We start from the raw sequence: 16,885 nt of genomic DNA, 5'->3' as shown, positions 1-16,885 counted from the left end.
TAGGAACTGCAGAAAAAGCCATCTTATAAACTGTTTCAATTTTTCTTTAGAGAATTTCACATTACCATTGACTAAAATGCTAACAATATTATAATACACTCCTTTTTGTACGATGCTAAGTTTGGAACCCATGTTAGATGTAAAAAGCAAAGTACTTAATTCCGCCTGACCAAAAACAAAGCTAAAATCAGCTACCAATTTCTAAAAAAAACACAGATAGAAAGCAATAACGAGCAGACAAAAGCTTCACAATGCAGCTGTATATACTGCTTTTAAAATTCCTGGGCAGCAGCAGCAGGGCACGCCCTGCCGAACCAAGGCAGAAACAAAGCCTCTCCCGTGGTGGAATGCAGCCCCCCTGCGGAGCAGAGAGAGCAGCCACTCCACGTGGCAAGCCGAAACTGGGGCCCCTGCGCTGCGTGTGCAAAGAGCACTCCCCACCCCGCACCGAGAGAGATCCCCCGGCCACGTGGAAAGAGAGCCCCCCCCCCCCTCCCCCGCACAGAGAGAGAAAGAGAGTCTCCCGACCACGTGTAGAGAGCTGAGCACGCTGCCGAGCTGGGGGGGAAGGGCAGAGAGCGATCCCGCTCTGGCGCGAATTCCAAAAGACAGCTAAACACACGGCAGAAAACTAAAAGCCTAGAACGCTATGAATTCCCATCTGTGGGGCTGCGCAGCCAAAAATGCAAAGGCAAAAAGGAACAGAACTCACGGCAGAGTCTGTTTTTGAGCTTCTGCTCTACTGAAAGCAGAGATACTCATGTGAAATGGAAGCTGTAGGTGGCTGGGTACAGGCAGGTTTCCTCACCGGAAAAGGACCTCTCTCTGGGCAAGAGAGGCTACCCTCTTCTTCCTCTGGAAAATCTGCTCACTAAACAGAAGCTGGGCTTTCCAGAAGCGCTGAACAGTCCACGAAACTTCTTCTGGGAATATTCCCAAAGTCTCTAGCTGAGGACGATGCAACCAAAGCCCTTCTAGCCGGATGCACGGCTGCCAAAAGCTTTTCTGAGGTACTGCGAGTCCGTTTTAGGGCTGCTGACTTGCTTTGCCCACCCAGGGACGCCAATATATTGGAATAAAAATCCCAATATTACCAGTTAGATGGTACCTGGGCCCGTCTGACCTTCGCTGCTGGGCCAAAGGCGGCCTCTGTGGTGTAATTCACCCCAGAGATGCCTTGGCTGCTGGAGATTGCAGCAGGGCACTGAACAAGTCCAGGCTTGTCAGGAACTCCGTTTACCTCAGGAGAGAGAGTTTCTGGCGATGGTGAAGAGAAAAAGGAGAGGATTCTGCTGGAGGGTTATATCCAGATGTTTATTCCATGGTTACAGAGGTCTGAACCGGGGCAACTGCTCCAAAAGAATCCGCGTGGTCTGATTAACCTTTTAAACTAAGGGACAGGGGAAGGGGAGGGGACAGGTGAGCTACCAACCAGGTGAAAGGGGCAGGGTCTCAAGGGACTAGGGACACCTATACGGGCCAATGTCCCCCAGGCCTGAGGAGCATCCTTTGAAATCGACCAACCACATGACGCCTTGCTGGTATGTTAGCCTGATTGACAGGGCACACTCAGCAAGGGGCGAGGGGGAAGGGAGAAGGGAATATTGGCACACGTGAGGAAGGGACCCGGAAACTAAAAACACACCACAACAAGTTCACCTACCTGAAAAGGCATATTAAGGCACACCAGAGAGTGAGCTTAAAATTGGAAGAAAGAAATGAGCTGGCAGATAGAGAGGCAAAGAAAGCAGCAAAGGGTGAGGTACAGATTACAGAGAAGGTAAGCCATAATACAATAATACTAATCAAAAGAGACGTACAACTGCAAGGAGTGGGCTACCATTGAAAGAGAGCTAGTAATCCCTTCCCATTTTCATAGTTACCAGTGAAGGAAGGGCACTAAAAAACACACTAGAGTCTAACTACTTAAAGCCTTTTATAGAGTGTGTCTCCTTTCTTGAAATGACCAAGGCTGCGAGTGATACAGAGTGCATTGAAATGAAGTGTTGACTTTGAAGTAGTAATTCCCACAGGCTTTCTAGGACACACATCTGATTGAAAGAATTGTTGTATCGTTGTCAGGAATTTATATGCCACTATCACTCAAGTGAGCTGATAATGTGATCCTTGCCTCCAGACTAACCTCAAAATACCCCCCCGGGCCAAAACTCGGTCAGACTGCCACTGTACAGCAGTGGCAAATCAACTTTTCAGACCTCCCAAGGAAAGGGGGGTATCAGTACTTACTAGTATTAATAAATACATTTTCAAGGTGGCCAGAAACATTCCCCACCAGGACTGTCAAAGCTCAAGAGGTGACCAGATCATTTTTACAAGAGATAATACCACACTTCAGAGTTCCAGCCACAATATCCTCAGATAAAGAATCACCTTTCATTTCCAAAATAGTGCAACAGATTAGTAGCCATCTGAGCATAGATTAAGAACTTCACACCCCATACCGCCCCCAATCAAGTGGCCAGGGGGAGAGAATGAATCATTTGATTAAGCAGCAAATCATAAGACTGGGGCAAGAAGTTAATCTACCCTTGCCCAAGCTCTTCCACTAGCACTATTGTAAATTCAAACTAAACCTTTTGAGCTAAAAGAATGCTGAATCCTTTTGGAATGCCTTATAGAAGACAATATAGAATACAAGGAGAATGTCCAGAATGTCCACTTACATGGTGGCATTAAGCAAACAGCTCAGAGAAATTGAGAAACGTGTAGCTGAAACTCGGAGCAGGGAGTTAGATAGCCTGGAGATGATGTATATGTTAAGTCTCTTACAGAGAAGACTTCGGAACCATAGTGGGAGAGACCACTGCAAGTACCTCTCACCACCTTCACTGCAATCAAAATCAAGGAGCAGAATGCCTAGATCCATCACTCTCGGATGAAGAAGGCCCAGAAGCCCCTTCAGGAGTGACACCAAGAGACAATGAACTGAGACTAAAACTTACTCGGGCAAAATGAGTATATTGTGGTCGAGAGTAGCTCATACTTTAGTTACAGAGTTGTTTTGTATGGAATTATAACTGAAGTTTTAGAACTAGAGAGTACCTCTACCCAAAGCAATGCTGAATGCCCTTAGTCCCTGGCATTTAATCAGTATACTAGATCCATAAGAAAACCTTCTGAGATAAAAGATTTAAACATATCTACTGTAGTAATCCACGAGAATCAGGTATGTGAGGAGCAAGAATAGCAAGAACAGGAACTGTGAACACTTCAAAGAATCTGAGGAGAAGAAATCAAAGTAAAGTGCTCGGTCATCAATAAGATAGCTTATGAGAGACCAGATGTAATTAGTGTCTGAACCTCCCCTGGTGTATATGAACACCAGGAAGTCTGCGATAACCTAAGTGAATCAGACTGTTAGTGTAATTTCACCCTGATACAGCCTGTAGAAGTGACCTGCCTTTGAGCTCGAGTTACTGTCAGACTTTCATTAGAATTCAAAGTAGACACTGTACTTTTTAGCACAGCGGGGTCTTATACACCCCATACTAGTTCAGACTGTACCCAAATTCCAAACTTGAACCTAACATAGTAAAGAATGTGACTGAAAAACAGCTATTATTCAATCCAGAATGGTCTCTCAAACGTGTAGAGTTGATAATGCAAATTAACATCTCAAAAACCCAACCAGCCTTCTCCTCCTTCCTAAAAACTTCCTTTGAGAGCTAGACAACATGGTCACAAAAAGAAGCATATCTCAGGAGCAGAACAAGAAAGGAAGGAGCCAGCTCTCCTGGTGCCTAGAACCAGGAACACCAAGAAATCAGTTTCCTTAGGTCATTTTACAAGCTGGTTGGCTGAGCCCCCAGGCAATGGCTGGTAAAGAATGCTGAACTGCAGGTGGTAAACTAACCCAAGCAAGGAAGGTGATTTTCCTTATTTATAGCTATCCCTTTTCCTACTGAGATTTGGATCAGTGATTGTCTCAGTCTGAGGCGGTTGGATTCTGCTTAAAAGAGGTAGAGAGAGAGACCCCCCTCAGAGCTCAGCAGCAAGCTGTAAGATTTTGAGCATCACTTTTGTGCTGAGTGTTTCAAATAGCAGAAACCTGATCCCAGTTTCTTCTGAGGCACTGCAATGAATTTAGGCTCTTCTCTCAAGATTTCCCCTCCATTATCTTCTGCCCTGAACACAGTCCACAGCTTGATCTTAGCTAAGGGCAAGGTGGGTGACCAGGAGAGACATTCCTGCTTTCCACACATCTGAGAAATCAGGTGCTTTGGAGGGAGAGAGAGAGGTAGATTCCCTGAAGTCTCTACATTTCAGAACAAACATCTGTCTCAAGTATGACCTAAACCTCTGTCAGATACACTTGTGAAGTGTGTCTGAATTTGTAGTATGAGCCCAGCACATCCCTCTGGCAGGGAGGGATGATCATGGACAGAAAGCAGTTCCTGTTCCCCATAACAAACATCTAACTGGCATATTAGGGACAAGATTAGGAGTTTTAAATGGAATTGATTCAGAAATACTGATGAATAAACTGGCTGCTGCAGCAGGTAGCCTAACAAAATTGAAGCAGCCTTTATAGTAATCTCTACTGGCATTAGGAACTAGCCAGTGACAGATTTCAAAAGTACTGCCAAAGTAAAGAAGTATGAAGAGGCCGGGGACCAAAACCACAAATTGATAGTAGAAGCACTTAGTATAGTTCAAGATAATGTGTCTTTAGCTTTCAGTTGTATACAAGCACAGTTATGGATACAAGCAACAGCAGCTCTGATCATATAGGAAAGGGGTGAAGGTAATTTTCCAGCTGAAATTCGGAAAATTGAGTGAGATAATGCAATTGATTTTGAAAGGAAATTTCAATCCTGGTGGACTATAGTGAATTTCACCTATGATCCTATTTCTAATGTGGCCACTGCCTTTGTGCTTACCATATGTAATGCCACTGTTTATGTTATCCATCCCATCACTGCCCTAAGATTAAACCATGAGGAAACAACACTCTATCCTTCAGAACATAGAGTGTGGGCACGAAAAGATGAATGAAAAGTGGCAGATAGTAAACTTAGAATCCTGCATTACTAGAGAACAAATGGGATTCATTTGTGAAAGCAATACTGCTAATGCCCAGGATGTGTTTGGACACTGAACAGAGTATTTGTCACTTTGAAATTCATCCAGTCACTGACCAGAAAACTGTGCTCGTATATACTGGAAAAGGGTGTATGTTTGAGAACTGCTTGTGCTGCTGTACAAATTAATAGCAATGATGTTATTCTGTCTAGTAGAAACCATTCTAATCTCTGTATTTGTATTTGTAATTTTGTTAAGATTATTGGGTGTGGTTTTTCGTATTTGGTACCAGTAACATCCCACCAGCTGATTACAGCCAATTACACAATGTATCACAGACTACCACCTACCCCTATCGGGGCGAACCTTACATTGGTAAAACAATTAATTAAGCACCAAGACCTATTAGAAGTCTTGAAAGAAATCTGAGAAAGTGGAAAGAAAACCTTAATTACTGTCCAACATGATACAAAGGAAATAACCAGAGTTCTACAAAGAATAAAATACGGATAATCACTGGTGAGATGTGATCTTTGGGTGATCACCAACTGCAAATAGAATCTTTGATAAGTTGTGCCACCCTATTCTAGTTTTACTAATATTAGTTGGGATAAGCTTAGGATTATCTATTACATTGTTAATTTGGAACTGGAGAATACTAAAACGAATGGCTGTACTAACCTCTTTATCAAATGTACATAGTGAAGCATTAAAAGACACTTATTGTCGTGGAAATTTTCCTTAAGTAAAAGAATTTACTTACTTCCTAGGAAAGGGGGGAATGAGACAGAGTAAGGATCCATCCTGAACTAGGTGAAGTGTCTGGGAGAGGTGAAGGGTCTGTGGAGCTAAAGCTGAAGGAGAGGCCGCATTCCAGAGACAGCAAGGAGACAGAGAAAGAAAAACAGAAAAACCACGAGGTCAATCTGCCCCCGACCTAGGAATTCCTCCGATAAAGAAGAATTAGTGCTAAGTGTCATGCAAGATGAATATGTATGAACTTATTGTGAAACTGTATGCATATGCATTTGGAAGGGGGATAAAAGGAGGTCTGAAATCTTCAGGGGTACGCATGCCCTTTTGGGGAGTCTTGCGTCCGGCGCGCGTCGTAATAAAGCATACCGGGCTTTACAACTTTTACAAGTTGTGAGGTTTCTTCTTTTCTCCGCAAAACAGAACCACATCTGGGGAGCTGGACTCCACCAGATGAGATTCATCTTCCTTCTTTCGGAAACTAGACCACCACCATCTGGGGATACTCCTTTTGGGATACATCCTGAGAAAAACTAAATCACAATAGTTTATGGAATTGTGATGTAAAAATTGGGAATAGAAACTGCTGATGAGCAAAAATTAGAATAGAAACTGCTGAGAAAGCTTATGTGTACCCCTATAAATAGCTGCAAGCCTCAACTATTGGTGTGCAGTTGGAGGGAAAAGTTCTCCGACTGTACCCAGCGCTGCATTGCTCATACCTTACCATATAATATAATAAATTGATTGCTGCTTGAATATTGGCCTAGTCAAGCTTCTCATTCATAACAAGCACAGGGCAGGGACACCGTAGCACAGCCTGGGCTGCACAGGGCACAGGCATGTGCAGCAGCTGCAAGACAGCCCTGCCAGAGCCAACTTGGGCAGCACTTTGGCCATGGCTGCTGGGCCTGGGCCTGAGGCAGGAGCAGGAGACAAGTGACCGTTGCAGGCCTGGGGCCTCATTGCCTCCTTGTCCCTGCTCAGCAGCCTGCCAGGGGCCGCCCCATGCTCCTGCCCTTGCCATTGCACATCCCCACATGCCAGTGCCCATCCTGGCAAGAGCCCTGAGCAAGGAGGGAGGGACAGCATCTGCCTGGCCAGGGGCTGGGGCTCAGGCCTTGGCCCTTGGCATTCCTCAAACACATCCAGCTTTGCTCAGCACCAGAGACACCTTGGCCTTGTTTGTCCCCAGCTGTCATCACTGTCTCCAGTGTTCTGCACTGCATGGAACCTGGGGATACTTTCCCAGTTGTATCCATCTGTGGGACTCATTAAAACTTCAAGAAACTTCAGAGTTTCATTTTAAATTTGAGTTCTTGAGAAGTTTTTTGAACACTCTCTCAGGGACTGAGTCTGATGTAAACAGCCCCAAATCCCCAAGAGGCTCATTAAAGTCCTTGGCTCTGTCTGTGCTGCTGAGCTTTAAAGGAACAGCTCTTCCCAGGGCCAGCTCCTCTCCCAGCCCAGCAGGGCTGAGGGCTCTGCCTGCAGGCACTGAGGGGACAGGAGCCAGGCAGAGACAGGCTGAAGGCAATCAGGATTGGGAAGACATTGAGCTGAGACTTCACTTGGAGCAAGATCTTCACAGCCCTGTGCATGGTGAGTGTGTGGGTGCAGGGCAATGTCCCCTGTGCTCCAGGAGGACCTCCTGAAGCCAGCACACCCCACAGCCTGGGGGATGTTTCAGGAGGACTCTCCCAGTTTCTCTCGGACACAGGAGGAGCAGGATGAGGAGGATGTGCTGCAGAGTGGGGCTGCCCTGGGCACCGTCAGAGGGACAGGGCAGGATGGCTCCTGCTGCCAGGGACCGCTGCAGGGGCTGAGCTGGGGCTGCAGCCAGGGCTGCCCAGGGCTGTCCTGCAGAGCAGCTCCTGCAGCCCTCAGGGCTCTTGGCCAGCCCAGGGCATGTGCCACCTGCCAGGGGCAGCTCTCAGCCTGCCTGGCCGCTCCCCATGGACGCTGCAAGGGAGAAGTTGGAGGTAGAAGGAGCCACCCCCATCAGGGCAGATTCCTCCTGCTGTGGAGATGGTGCTGCATGGCCAGGGCTGCTCTCAGCTTTCTCCCAAAGGGAAGGGAAAGGGGCTGTCAGCTTTGACTGTGTCACTGACACTCCTGCACTGTCACCCTGGGCATCAGCAGATGGGCCTCAGCCCTCCCTCAGAAAGTGCCTCCTCAGCCTCCTCTCCCTACAGCAGCAGGACCTTGGCTTGCAGCATCTCTGTTTGTGTGCCCTGCCCTTAAGGCTCTGCTGCCAGGGAGATGCCCCTGAGCAGTGCCCTGTGCTGGGAGGGGTCTGCAGGGCAGAGCTGAGCCCCCTGGGCTGGGCTGGGCTCTGGCAGCACTGGCAGGGACAAGGCTTGGATAGAGAGAAACAGCTTCCAGTAGGCACAACTCCAGGCAGCAGAGAGCCAAAGCAACCCTTGGTATCCCATCCTGTCTAGCTGCACAGGGTAAGAGGAAAGGGTATGGAGAAAATTAGTTTTAAACTGGAGAATTCACTAAGTCCACTTTACTTTTCAAGAAAGTTTAAAGTGTGATTATGCTGAAATAGAGAGTGGTTAAAGGAACAAAGGGAACCTGTGTGATTCCAGGAAGTCTGACTGCACTGGGGCACAGGGAGCCCATTTTTCCCTCTGAGCTCCACACTGTTCAGGCTGAGAACAATGCTGAAGAGGAGGCAGTAACAAAGCAGCACAAACCCAAACTCAAATAAAGTTAAGGAAAATTTTCCCACAGGAAGAGAACTAATTCTGAGGGAATTCTAAATAAAAAACATAGGATTGACTCAAAAAATTGGTTCAGTTATTCAAGTCTTCATTTAACAGTCCATGATTCCCAGAGTAAAGAAATGTCCAATCTGGAACTGCCATTTCCTTCTCTGACAGGTGTTAATCCTTTATAAATTACCATACATAGGGCTGCAAATGTCCAACAGCAGCTCCATCAGCCACTTCCTCCTGCTGGCACTGGCAGACACGCCGCAGCTGCAGCTCCTGCACTTCTGCCTCTTGCTGGGCATCTCCCTGGCTGCCCTCCTGGGCAACGGCCTCATCATCAGCGCCATAGCCTGCAGCCACCACCTGCACACGCCCATGTTCTTCTTCCTGCTCAACCTGGCCCTCGCTGACCTGGGCTCCATCTGCACCACTGTCCCCAAAGCCATGCACAATTTGCTCTGGGACACCAGGAACATCTCCTACACAGGATGTGCTGCACAGCTCTTTCTTTTTGTCTTTTTCATTTCAGCAGAGTTTTCTCTCCTGACCATCATGTGCTATGACCGCTACGTGTCCATCTGCAAACCCCTGCATTACGGGACCCTCCTGGGCAGCAGAGCTTGTGCCCACATGGCAGCAGCTGCCTGGGCCAGTGGCTTTCTCAATGCTCTGTTGAACACAGCCAATATATTTTCCCTGCCCCTGTGCCATGGCAATGCCCTGGGCCAGTTCTTCTGTGAAATCCCCCAGATCCTCAAACTCTCCTGCTCCAAATCTTATCTCAGGGAACTTTGGCTCATTGTGGTTGGTGCATCCTTAGCTTTTGGTTGTTTTGTGTTCATTGTTTTCTCCTATGTGCAGATCTTCAGGGCCGTGCTGAGGATCCCCTCTGAGCAGGGACGGCACAAACCCTTTTCCACCTGCCTCCCTCACCTGGCTGTGGTCTCCCTGTTCGTCAGCACTGCCATTTTTGCCAACCTGAAGCCCCCCTCCATCTCCTCCCCATCCCTGGATCTAACCCTGTCAGTTCTGTACTCAGTGGTGCCTCCAGCCCTGAACCCCCTCATCTACAGCCTGAGGAACCAGGAGATCAAGGAGTCCATGCAGGCACTGTCTACTGGATGTTTTCAGAAACATTAAACTACTGGCCCATTTCTGCCAATCACTTGTAATAATAGTAATCTTCAATACTTCTTGTTAGTTTCATTTTGGAGGATCTTTATCTTTGTTTTAATTTTAAAATATTTTCTACAAAGTGATGCCATTTTTTGTGCCGTTTCTCATTCTGCTTCCATTCTCCTTTACTGTGACCCACAGCCTGTTTCTATGAGGAGCTGTGCTCTCATGGGCTGTAAATGAACTAAATGATCTCCCAGCAGAGTTTCTACCAGAGATCACCCTTTTGTTCCTTCTCTGGAGCTGCAGCAGCAATGTCTGTGTGCAGAGCTGGGGGCAGATTAGGGTTGGCCCAGCAGCTGTGCCCAGCAGCAGCAGCACTTGGTGTTGCCAGTGCTCCTGCCGTAGCCCTGCCCTGCTGCCCTGGTGGCCCTGGTGTTGCCGTAGGGCCTGGGTGCTCTCGGGGCCGGGCACAGCCCTGGGGGTGGCAGTGCCAGGGCTGCAGCAGAGACAGGCCATGGGCACTGCTGGGGCAGCGCTGACGCCTCAGCCCAGGGCCTGGGGGCTCCAGGCTCCTTGCCCAGGCTCTCTCAAGAACACGCCCAGGCCAATGCTCAGCCCAGAAAACGCCCGTGAGCAGCCCCAGGCTGGCCATGGGCAGGCTGGGGGCAAACAGCATGGCTGGGGCTCTGTAAGGGCCCTGGAGCAGACGGGAAGGAGCAGCAGAGCAGGAGCTGATCCATCCCCAGTGTGCTGCACAGCCCAGGGCAGCGTCCCAGAGCGTCCTGGTGGAGCTGCCAAGAACATCCCCCCTCTGCAGCCCTGGCCTCTCCCCCAGCTCACACAGGTGCCCCATCCTTGCAGGCACAGACACGGCAGCACTGGCTCAGCAGCCCCTGTTTGCATTGCACAGAGCAGGGGGAGCACCCCCATGCTTTTGGTGTGGGGACATGAAGCTGAGGGAGCACAAATGCCATCAGCCCCTGGGGCCAGCAAGGGCTGGGGGACACCAGGGAAACCACTCAGGTTCGTCGTGGCCTCTGCACTCAGCCAAAAAGTTGGTTCCCAGCAGCTGGGAGTTTCCTGTCCCACTGCAGACACTGTTGGTCAGAGCCAGGGCTGCCTGGCAGCAACCCCCAAACTGCCCTGAGCATTTCCTTGGCTTCACCTTTGCTTTCTTTACTCTTCCTTGTTCAGATTTCTTCCCATTGACCAGCCTTTTTTCCTGCCCTGCAAACAGCCCATCCCTCTTTGCCCTTTCCTCTCTGGCCCCACTCCCTATTGCAGTTCCTGACTTAGCCCCATGGGAACGTCCCTTGGGCAGCAGGATCATCCTACAAGTGCTGCAGGAATTGTCTGCAGGCTCCTGCAGTGCCTGGTGCTTCTTCCTTGCCAGAGGCACCCCAGGCCAGGGGGGCACATCTGGGCTGCTGTGTCTGCCTCTGAGGCTCCCTGTTCTGGGCAGTGAGGAGGAGCTGCAGAGGCTCTGCAGGACTGACAGGATGGGCTTTGGGGCTGGCAGGAGAAGCTGAGGGACCTGGGCTGATGGAGCTTCTGAAGAGGAGACCCAGGGCTCATCCTGCAACTGCTGCAGGGGTGGTTTCAGAGAATCCCAGAATCAGCAAGGTTGGGAAAGACCTTGGAGATCATCAAGTCCAACCTGTGCCCTGACACCACCTTGTGTCCCCTGAGTCTTCTTTTCTCCAGGATAAACAACCCCAGCTCCCTCAGCTACTCCTCACAGGACTTGTGCTCCAGACCCTTCCCCAGCCTTGTTGCCCCTCTCTGGACATGCTCCAGCTCCTCCATGTCCTTCCTTAACTGGGGGGCCCAGAACTGTACACAGCACTCGAGGTGCTGCCCAAGCAGTGCTGAGCACAGGGGAAGAATCACTGCCCTGCTCCTGCTGGCCACACCATTCCTGATCCAGGCCAGGAGCCATTGCCCTTCTTGGCCACCTGGGCACACTGCTGGCTCCTGTCCAGCTTGCTGTCCATCAGTCCCTGCAGGTCCCTTTCTGCCTGGCTGCTCACCAGCCCCTCTGTCCCTAGCCAGTAGTGCTGCAGGGGTTGTTGTGGCCAAAGTGCAGGACCCAGCACTTGGTCTTGTTAAACCTCACCTTGTTGGATTTGGGCCCTGGATCCAGCCTGTCCAGGGCCCTGTGCAGAGCCTTGCAGCCCTCCAGCAGGTCCACACTCCCAGATAACTTGGTGTTACTACGGTTCCATAAGGCCTCCCAGTGTCACAATGTCCCTTTGGTTCCATGGGACCCTTGATGTCACAAAGTCCCTTGGATCCTTGGGCCCCTGCAGTGTCACAATGCCCCTTGGTTCCCCAAGGCCCTGCATTGTCACAATGGACCCTTGGTTCCATGAGGTCTGGCAGTGTAGCAATGTCAATGTGATATTTTCTGAAAACTCCCTTCGCCAGGATTTCTTCTTATGGGAAGATGAGAAGCCTCAGGTTCTCTGTGTTTTGCTTCTCTGGAATGTGGTCTGGAGATTGTTTATCCAAACATGTGAATTGTTTTAACCTAATGACCCATCACTATCAGCTCTATTAGACTCAGAGGAGTCAGTAGTGAGTTTTCATTATCATTCTTGTTAAGCCTTCTGTCTGTATTCTTAGTTTTCTAAAGTATAGTTTTTTAAAAGCATAATATAGTATAATATAATGATGCCGAATTTTGCCCCAAAAGGCGAGAAAAACTGCTTAAGAGACTCAGCTTAAGTCAACATAGACAGGAGGTATTTTATTATGACGCGTCGGAGAAATCACAAAAGGGATTTCTGAGTATCTCGTAACAAAAGCAAGCCTTTTATACAGTTTTGAATATAGAGTTACATCATATCACATGCATAATCATGTTTTTGCATGCACATTCATAAGAGGCGTGGTGTAGGCGGAGCGTGGGCGGAGACATCTCTTTTGAGGATCATCTTGGTGGTCGTTCCGGTTGCCTTCATCGTGGGCGGGGGTCTCCTGATGAGTCTTCCTCCTTAAACTTTTGAACTCCTATCCTAATATGGCCAATTCCCGGTGTACTTGGCTTGGTCCCTATGGCTTGGCAAGGCTCTTAGGGTCAGTTTGACATTGTTGGCTCTGAACATGCTTAGCCTACCAATTTTCCTATCCCTATCTCTCTTTCTTGTCATTATGTTCCATGCTTTAGCTGATTTATTGCTCTATATGTTTCCTAAATGCTACACTTTTTCAAATACTTCTCATTTCATGTTTTAACTCAGTATTTCCTTAAAGGCTATTTGTTTTGGGGCTTCAATAATATAATATAATATAATATAATATAATATAATATAATATAATATAATATAATATAATATAATATAATATAATATAATATAACATAACATAATATAATATAATATAATATAAATCTGCTTTCTGAGAACATGGAGTCAGATTCTCACCTCTCATCTGAGACAGAGTAGAGATCCATTCTGAATTAGGTGAAGTGTCTAGGAGAGGTGAAAAGTCTGTGAGGCCAAAGCATAAGGAAAAGTCGCATGGCAGAGACAGCAAGGAGACAAAAACAGAAACTACCATGAGGTCAATTTGCCCCCAGCCTAGGAATTCCTTTGATAAAGAAGAACTGGCGATAAATGTCACGCAGAATGAATATGTATGAACTTATTGTGAAACTGTATGCATATGCATTTGGAAGGGGGATAAAAAGAGACCTGAGGTCTTCAGGGGTACACATGGCTTTTGAGGAGGCTTGCATCCGGCGTGCGTCGTATTAAAGGCATACCGGGCTTTACAACTTTTATAAAGTTGTGAGGTTTTTTCTTTTCTCCGCAAAACATTTTGGGGAGCCAGGCAGAAGTTCTCTGTCCCCGCAGGGGCAGGGGGGATAGACGGACCTCCAAGGCGCGCTCTAGGATTTTATTTCCTGGTGGGGCTCTGCTCATCTCGCTTGCCACCTGCAGAGACAGACAACTGTGGGAATCCATAAAGTTAGAGGGTTTTTAGGAAATGGTTAAAAAAGAGTATTTAGGCCTCAGGATGTGGCCCGAAGTTCTGTTACAGCAGAAAAGTTTCCCAAGCAGTAGACGTGACAAATAACAATAGGACTTTGTAGATTTGGCTTTAGGATGGCAACAAGTTTATTTAATGTATATCTTTAGAAGGTTACTGTGAATAGAGCTCTGTTCTTTGTCTTTTATGAACCAATCTTTGTTCTAACTACTATTACGTATGTTTTATAAGGATTGGATGGAAAGCTTGTCAATGTGTCTTGTTTTGGTGTGATTGGTTGAAATCTAAACTGAGATGGTTTTATGTCATTCCGTTTTACCCCACCTTCGGGGGCATTTCCCATTAGGCCAGCATGCTGTTAACATCTAACAATGTTCTGAGGCTGATGTAATAATAATAAAAAAAGGCTGGTCTGAATTTGTCCAGTGTGGTCCATATTTGGACTTTTTGCCGCGGCAAGTGGGTTCCTCTCTTAAGACGTGGGTTCCTGACACCATTGGATCTATAGCTACCCTGGTGCCCCGACAGCCACTGTCACCCCAGGCCATTCCCCAGGGAGTGTCCCTGTCCCTGTCACCCCAGGCCATTCCCCAGGTAGTCTCCATCATTTTCACCCAGGAAATGCCTGGGGGGTCTCCCTCCCTCTCACCTGTCTGCCAGCATATGCTCGGGGCAGTCTCTGTCCCTCTCAGCCCAGGGGATCCTCGGGGGTCTCTGTCCCCTGACCCTGAGGGATGCTTGGGGGGTCTCCATCCCTCTGGCCTCAGGCAATGCCTGTGCAGGGCTGGGGACCAGGGGCTCTGTGTCCCTCTCACCACTGAGGCTGCTCGGGGCTGGGGGGGCTCTCCCACCTTCTCACACCTGCGGAGGCCGGGGGGGTCTCTGTCCCTCTCAGCCCTGCTGTGACCCCACCCAAACATCATCGGGGTCAGAGGGACAGAGACACCCCCAAACCCCCAGAGGGGCTGAACCTGGGATTTGGTTTGGGGCTGAGGATTTAGGAAGGGGCTGGAATTGGGGCTGGGATTGGAGTTGGGGCTGAGATTTGGATTACAGCTGGGATTGGGGTTCAGGCTGGACATGGGATTGGCTTTACGGCTGGGGTTGGGATTGGGTCTAGGGCTAGACAAGTCTGGCACTGGGATGTGATTAAATACAGAATTGTGAGTGTGTCTATACGTGGAGTGAGATTGAGACCAGGATCAGGGTCAGGTTTGGGACTGAGCTCACCCAGGCAGGACAGGGGGGATGTCACTGCAGGATGTCCCTGGCATCATCCCAGCCCTCCTCAGGCACCTCCAAACATGGGAGCAGCTGGGTGCCCCAAGATCCACGTGCTCCCACGCTGCCCCTCCATACCAGGCGAGCATTCCCTGAGGGCAGCCCTGATTGTGACCACTGGGGCTCTGGGATCAGCCCTCACATCCCTGTGGGAGCTGCAGCAGACAGGATGAGAGATTCCCCCGCCCCGTTTTTCCTGTGGAAGGGTGAAGCCGGGCTGCCCTTTTCTTCTGGTGCCTCCTCCTCTTCTTAGCTCAGGATGTCAAACTCCCCAGGAGCAGGAAAATCCCCATTCCCTCTTTCCTTGTGGCTGCAGCCTGGAACATCCACCCAGAATGATGGACTTTCTGACAGCCCTGCTGAATGACACTGGCAAGAGGTTTGTGAGAAGGGGAAGAAATTGTATTTTGATAGTAAATAAAAGGTGCAAAATTATTCCTTTCTGTTATATTCCTTTCCAGTCATTTCTGGTCTGTTTTCAGAGTGCCACCTTCTCAGCTGATTGTGTTTGTGCCCTCCTTTCTCTCCCGCCTCTCTTCCCCTGCTCTGTTTCTCTCTCAGAGTCTTCCTTGACCCAGGGCAGCTCACACCAAAGACCGTGCCCGGATTTAATTCCCAATTCAGGAGCTACAGCAGCCATGGGTGAAGTTAGGAAGGCTGGCAGTGAAATGCCACTGTAAGATCTTGCTCCACTTGGCTTTTGGCTCCTTCTTGACAGCTTTGCCCTCAAGGGCAGCAACATCTTTTCATAGCTGAGAACTGGAATTCCAGACCCTGGCAGTGTGTGCCGTGGATCCCAGAGGGGCATTCCCGAGGCTCCCAGGGTGCTGCTCCTGCCGTGCCTCCCAAGGAGCTTCTCTCCCAAGGGGAGAAGATCCAGCAGCTCTGTGGGCTCCCAGAGCACACAGCAAAGGTGGCGTGGATGGACATTTTCCAGCACCTTCCCCTCTGGAAGCAGAGGAAGGGAGGAAATAGAAGCGAGTCCTGGAAGGACTGGGATGGGAAGGGACCCTTCCCATGGATTACGACCCCGCGAGGGAGAGACGCCTCTGCCCCAGTGAAGGAGCGAATGAGAGCGTGGGAAAGAAACCGACGATTATTGAACGTGGACTGAACGGAACAAGAAATGGGGAGGAGAAAGGGAGAGAAAGAAATCGGGAAGAGGTCTCAGAGAACAGAAAGAAACAGGAAAAGGCTCCCGCCTGGACTCCGCAGCTCCCAGGAACACCCGCAGGGCGTAGCGTCTTTTAACATTCCAGCCAATCAGACGACGCGATAAACAATTTTCAGCCAACCAGAGCTTTTCTCGCCGATGACTCACCGGTTGCCAGGCGGGCCCGCAGAGCCCGGCGGCCCCAGGGCGGAATTTGGGGCTCGGGCCGGGGGACGGATCCGCCCCGGGGGGTTCCCGAGCCCCCTGCCCAGCCCTGGGGCCGATCGGGGGTTCCCCCACCCAGCAGCCGGTGCTGCGGGGCCGCGGGGCAGAGCGGTGGGAAAGGGGGGTCCGGGCTGGGAGCGGAGGAAATGCGGGAGGAAGAGGAGGGAGAGGAGGAGCAGCAGCGGGAGAATCGCGGCGCTCGCAGCGCCCGCAGGCCGAGCCTGCAGCACCCCCTGCCCCGGCAGCATCGCCCCCAGCCCCGAGCCGCAGGGGAGGGCGGAGGCCGAGCTCGCCCCGGCTCCAGCCAGGGGTCTCCAGGAGGGTTTTTTGGAGAGTGTTCGGAGCCGGCAGATCCCAGACTCGAGCCCCGGATATATCCAGGCTCCCCAAGAGGAGCTTTTTCGGGGGGAGAGGAGCCGCGATCGCCCCTCGGGAGGGTCCCGGGGGGTCCGCGTGGGGATGGCCCGGTACCGACCGGGCGGGACATTGGTTTTGGGGATCCCTGTGAGAGCCAGGGCTGTGGAAGGGGGGACCCCTGGGGCAGGGAGAGGGGAAGGGGCGATACCGGAACTGGGGCACCCCCGGCAGCCGGAAGATG

At 49.9% G+C, this 16,885-nt stretch overlaps 1 protein-coding gene across 1 annotated transcript; it reads left to right on the top strand.

Moving 5' to 3' along the window:
- Nucleotides 1–8,723: 8,723 nt before the first annotated feature.
- Nucleotides 8,724–9,656, top strand: LOC135461084 (olfactory receptor 14J1-like). The gene has a single exon (XM_064738069.1). It carries the CDS (start codon nucleotides 8,724–8,726, stop codon nucleotides 9,654–9,656), a length of 933 nt encoding a protein of 310 aa, XP_064594139.1.
- The last annotated feature ends 7,229 nt before the right edge of the window (nucleotides 9,657–16,885 follow it).

Source organism: Zonotrichia leucophrys, unplaced genomic scaffold (assembly GCF_028769735.1).
Source record: "Zonotrichia leucophrys gambelii isolate GWCS_2022_RI unplaced genomic scaffold, RI_Zleu_2.0 Scaffold_165_103997, whole genome shotgun sequence".
In the NCBI taxonomy this organism is placed as follows: Eukaryota; Metazoa; Chordata; class Aves; order Passeriformes; family Passerellidae; genus Zonotrichia; species Zonotrichia leucophrys.
The sequence above is the reverse complement of the archived record's forward strand: the minus strand, read 5'-3'. Positions and strand labels throughout refer to the sequence as shown.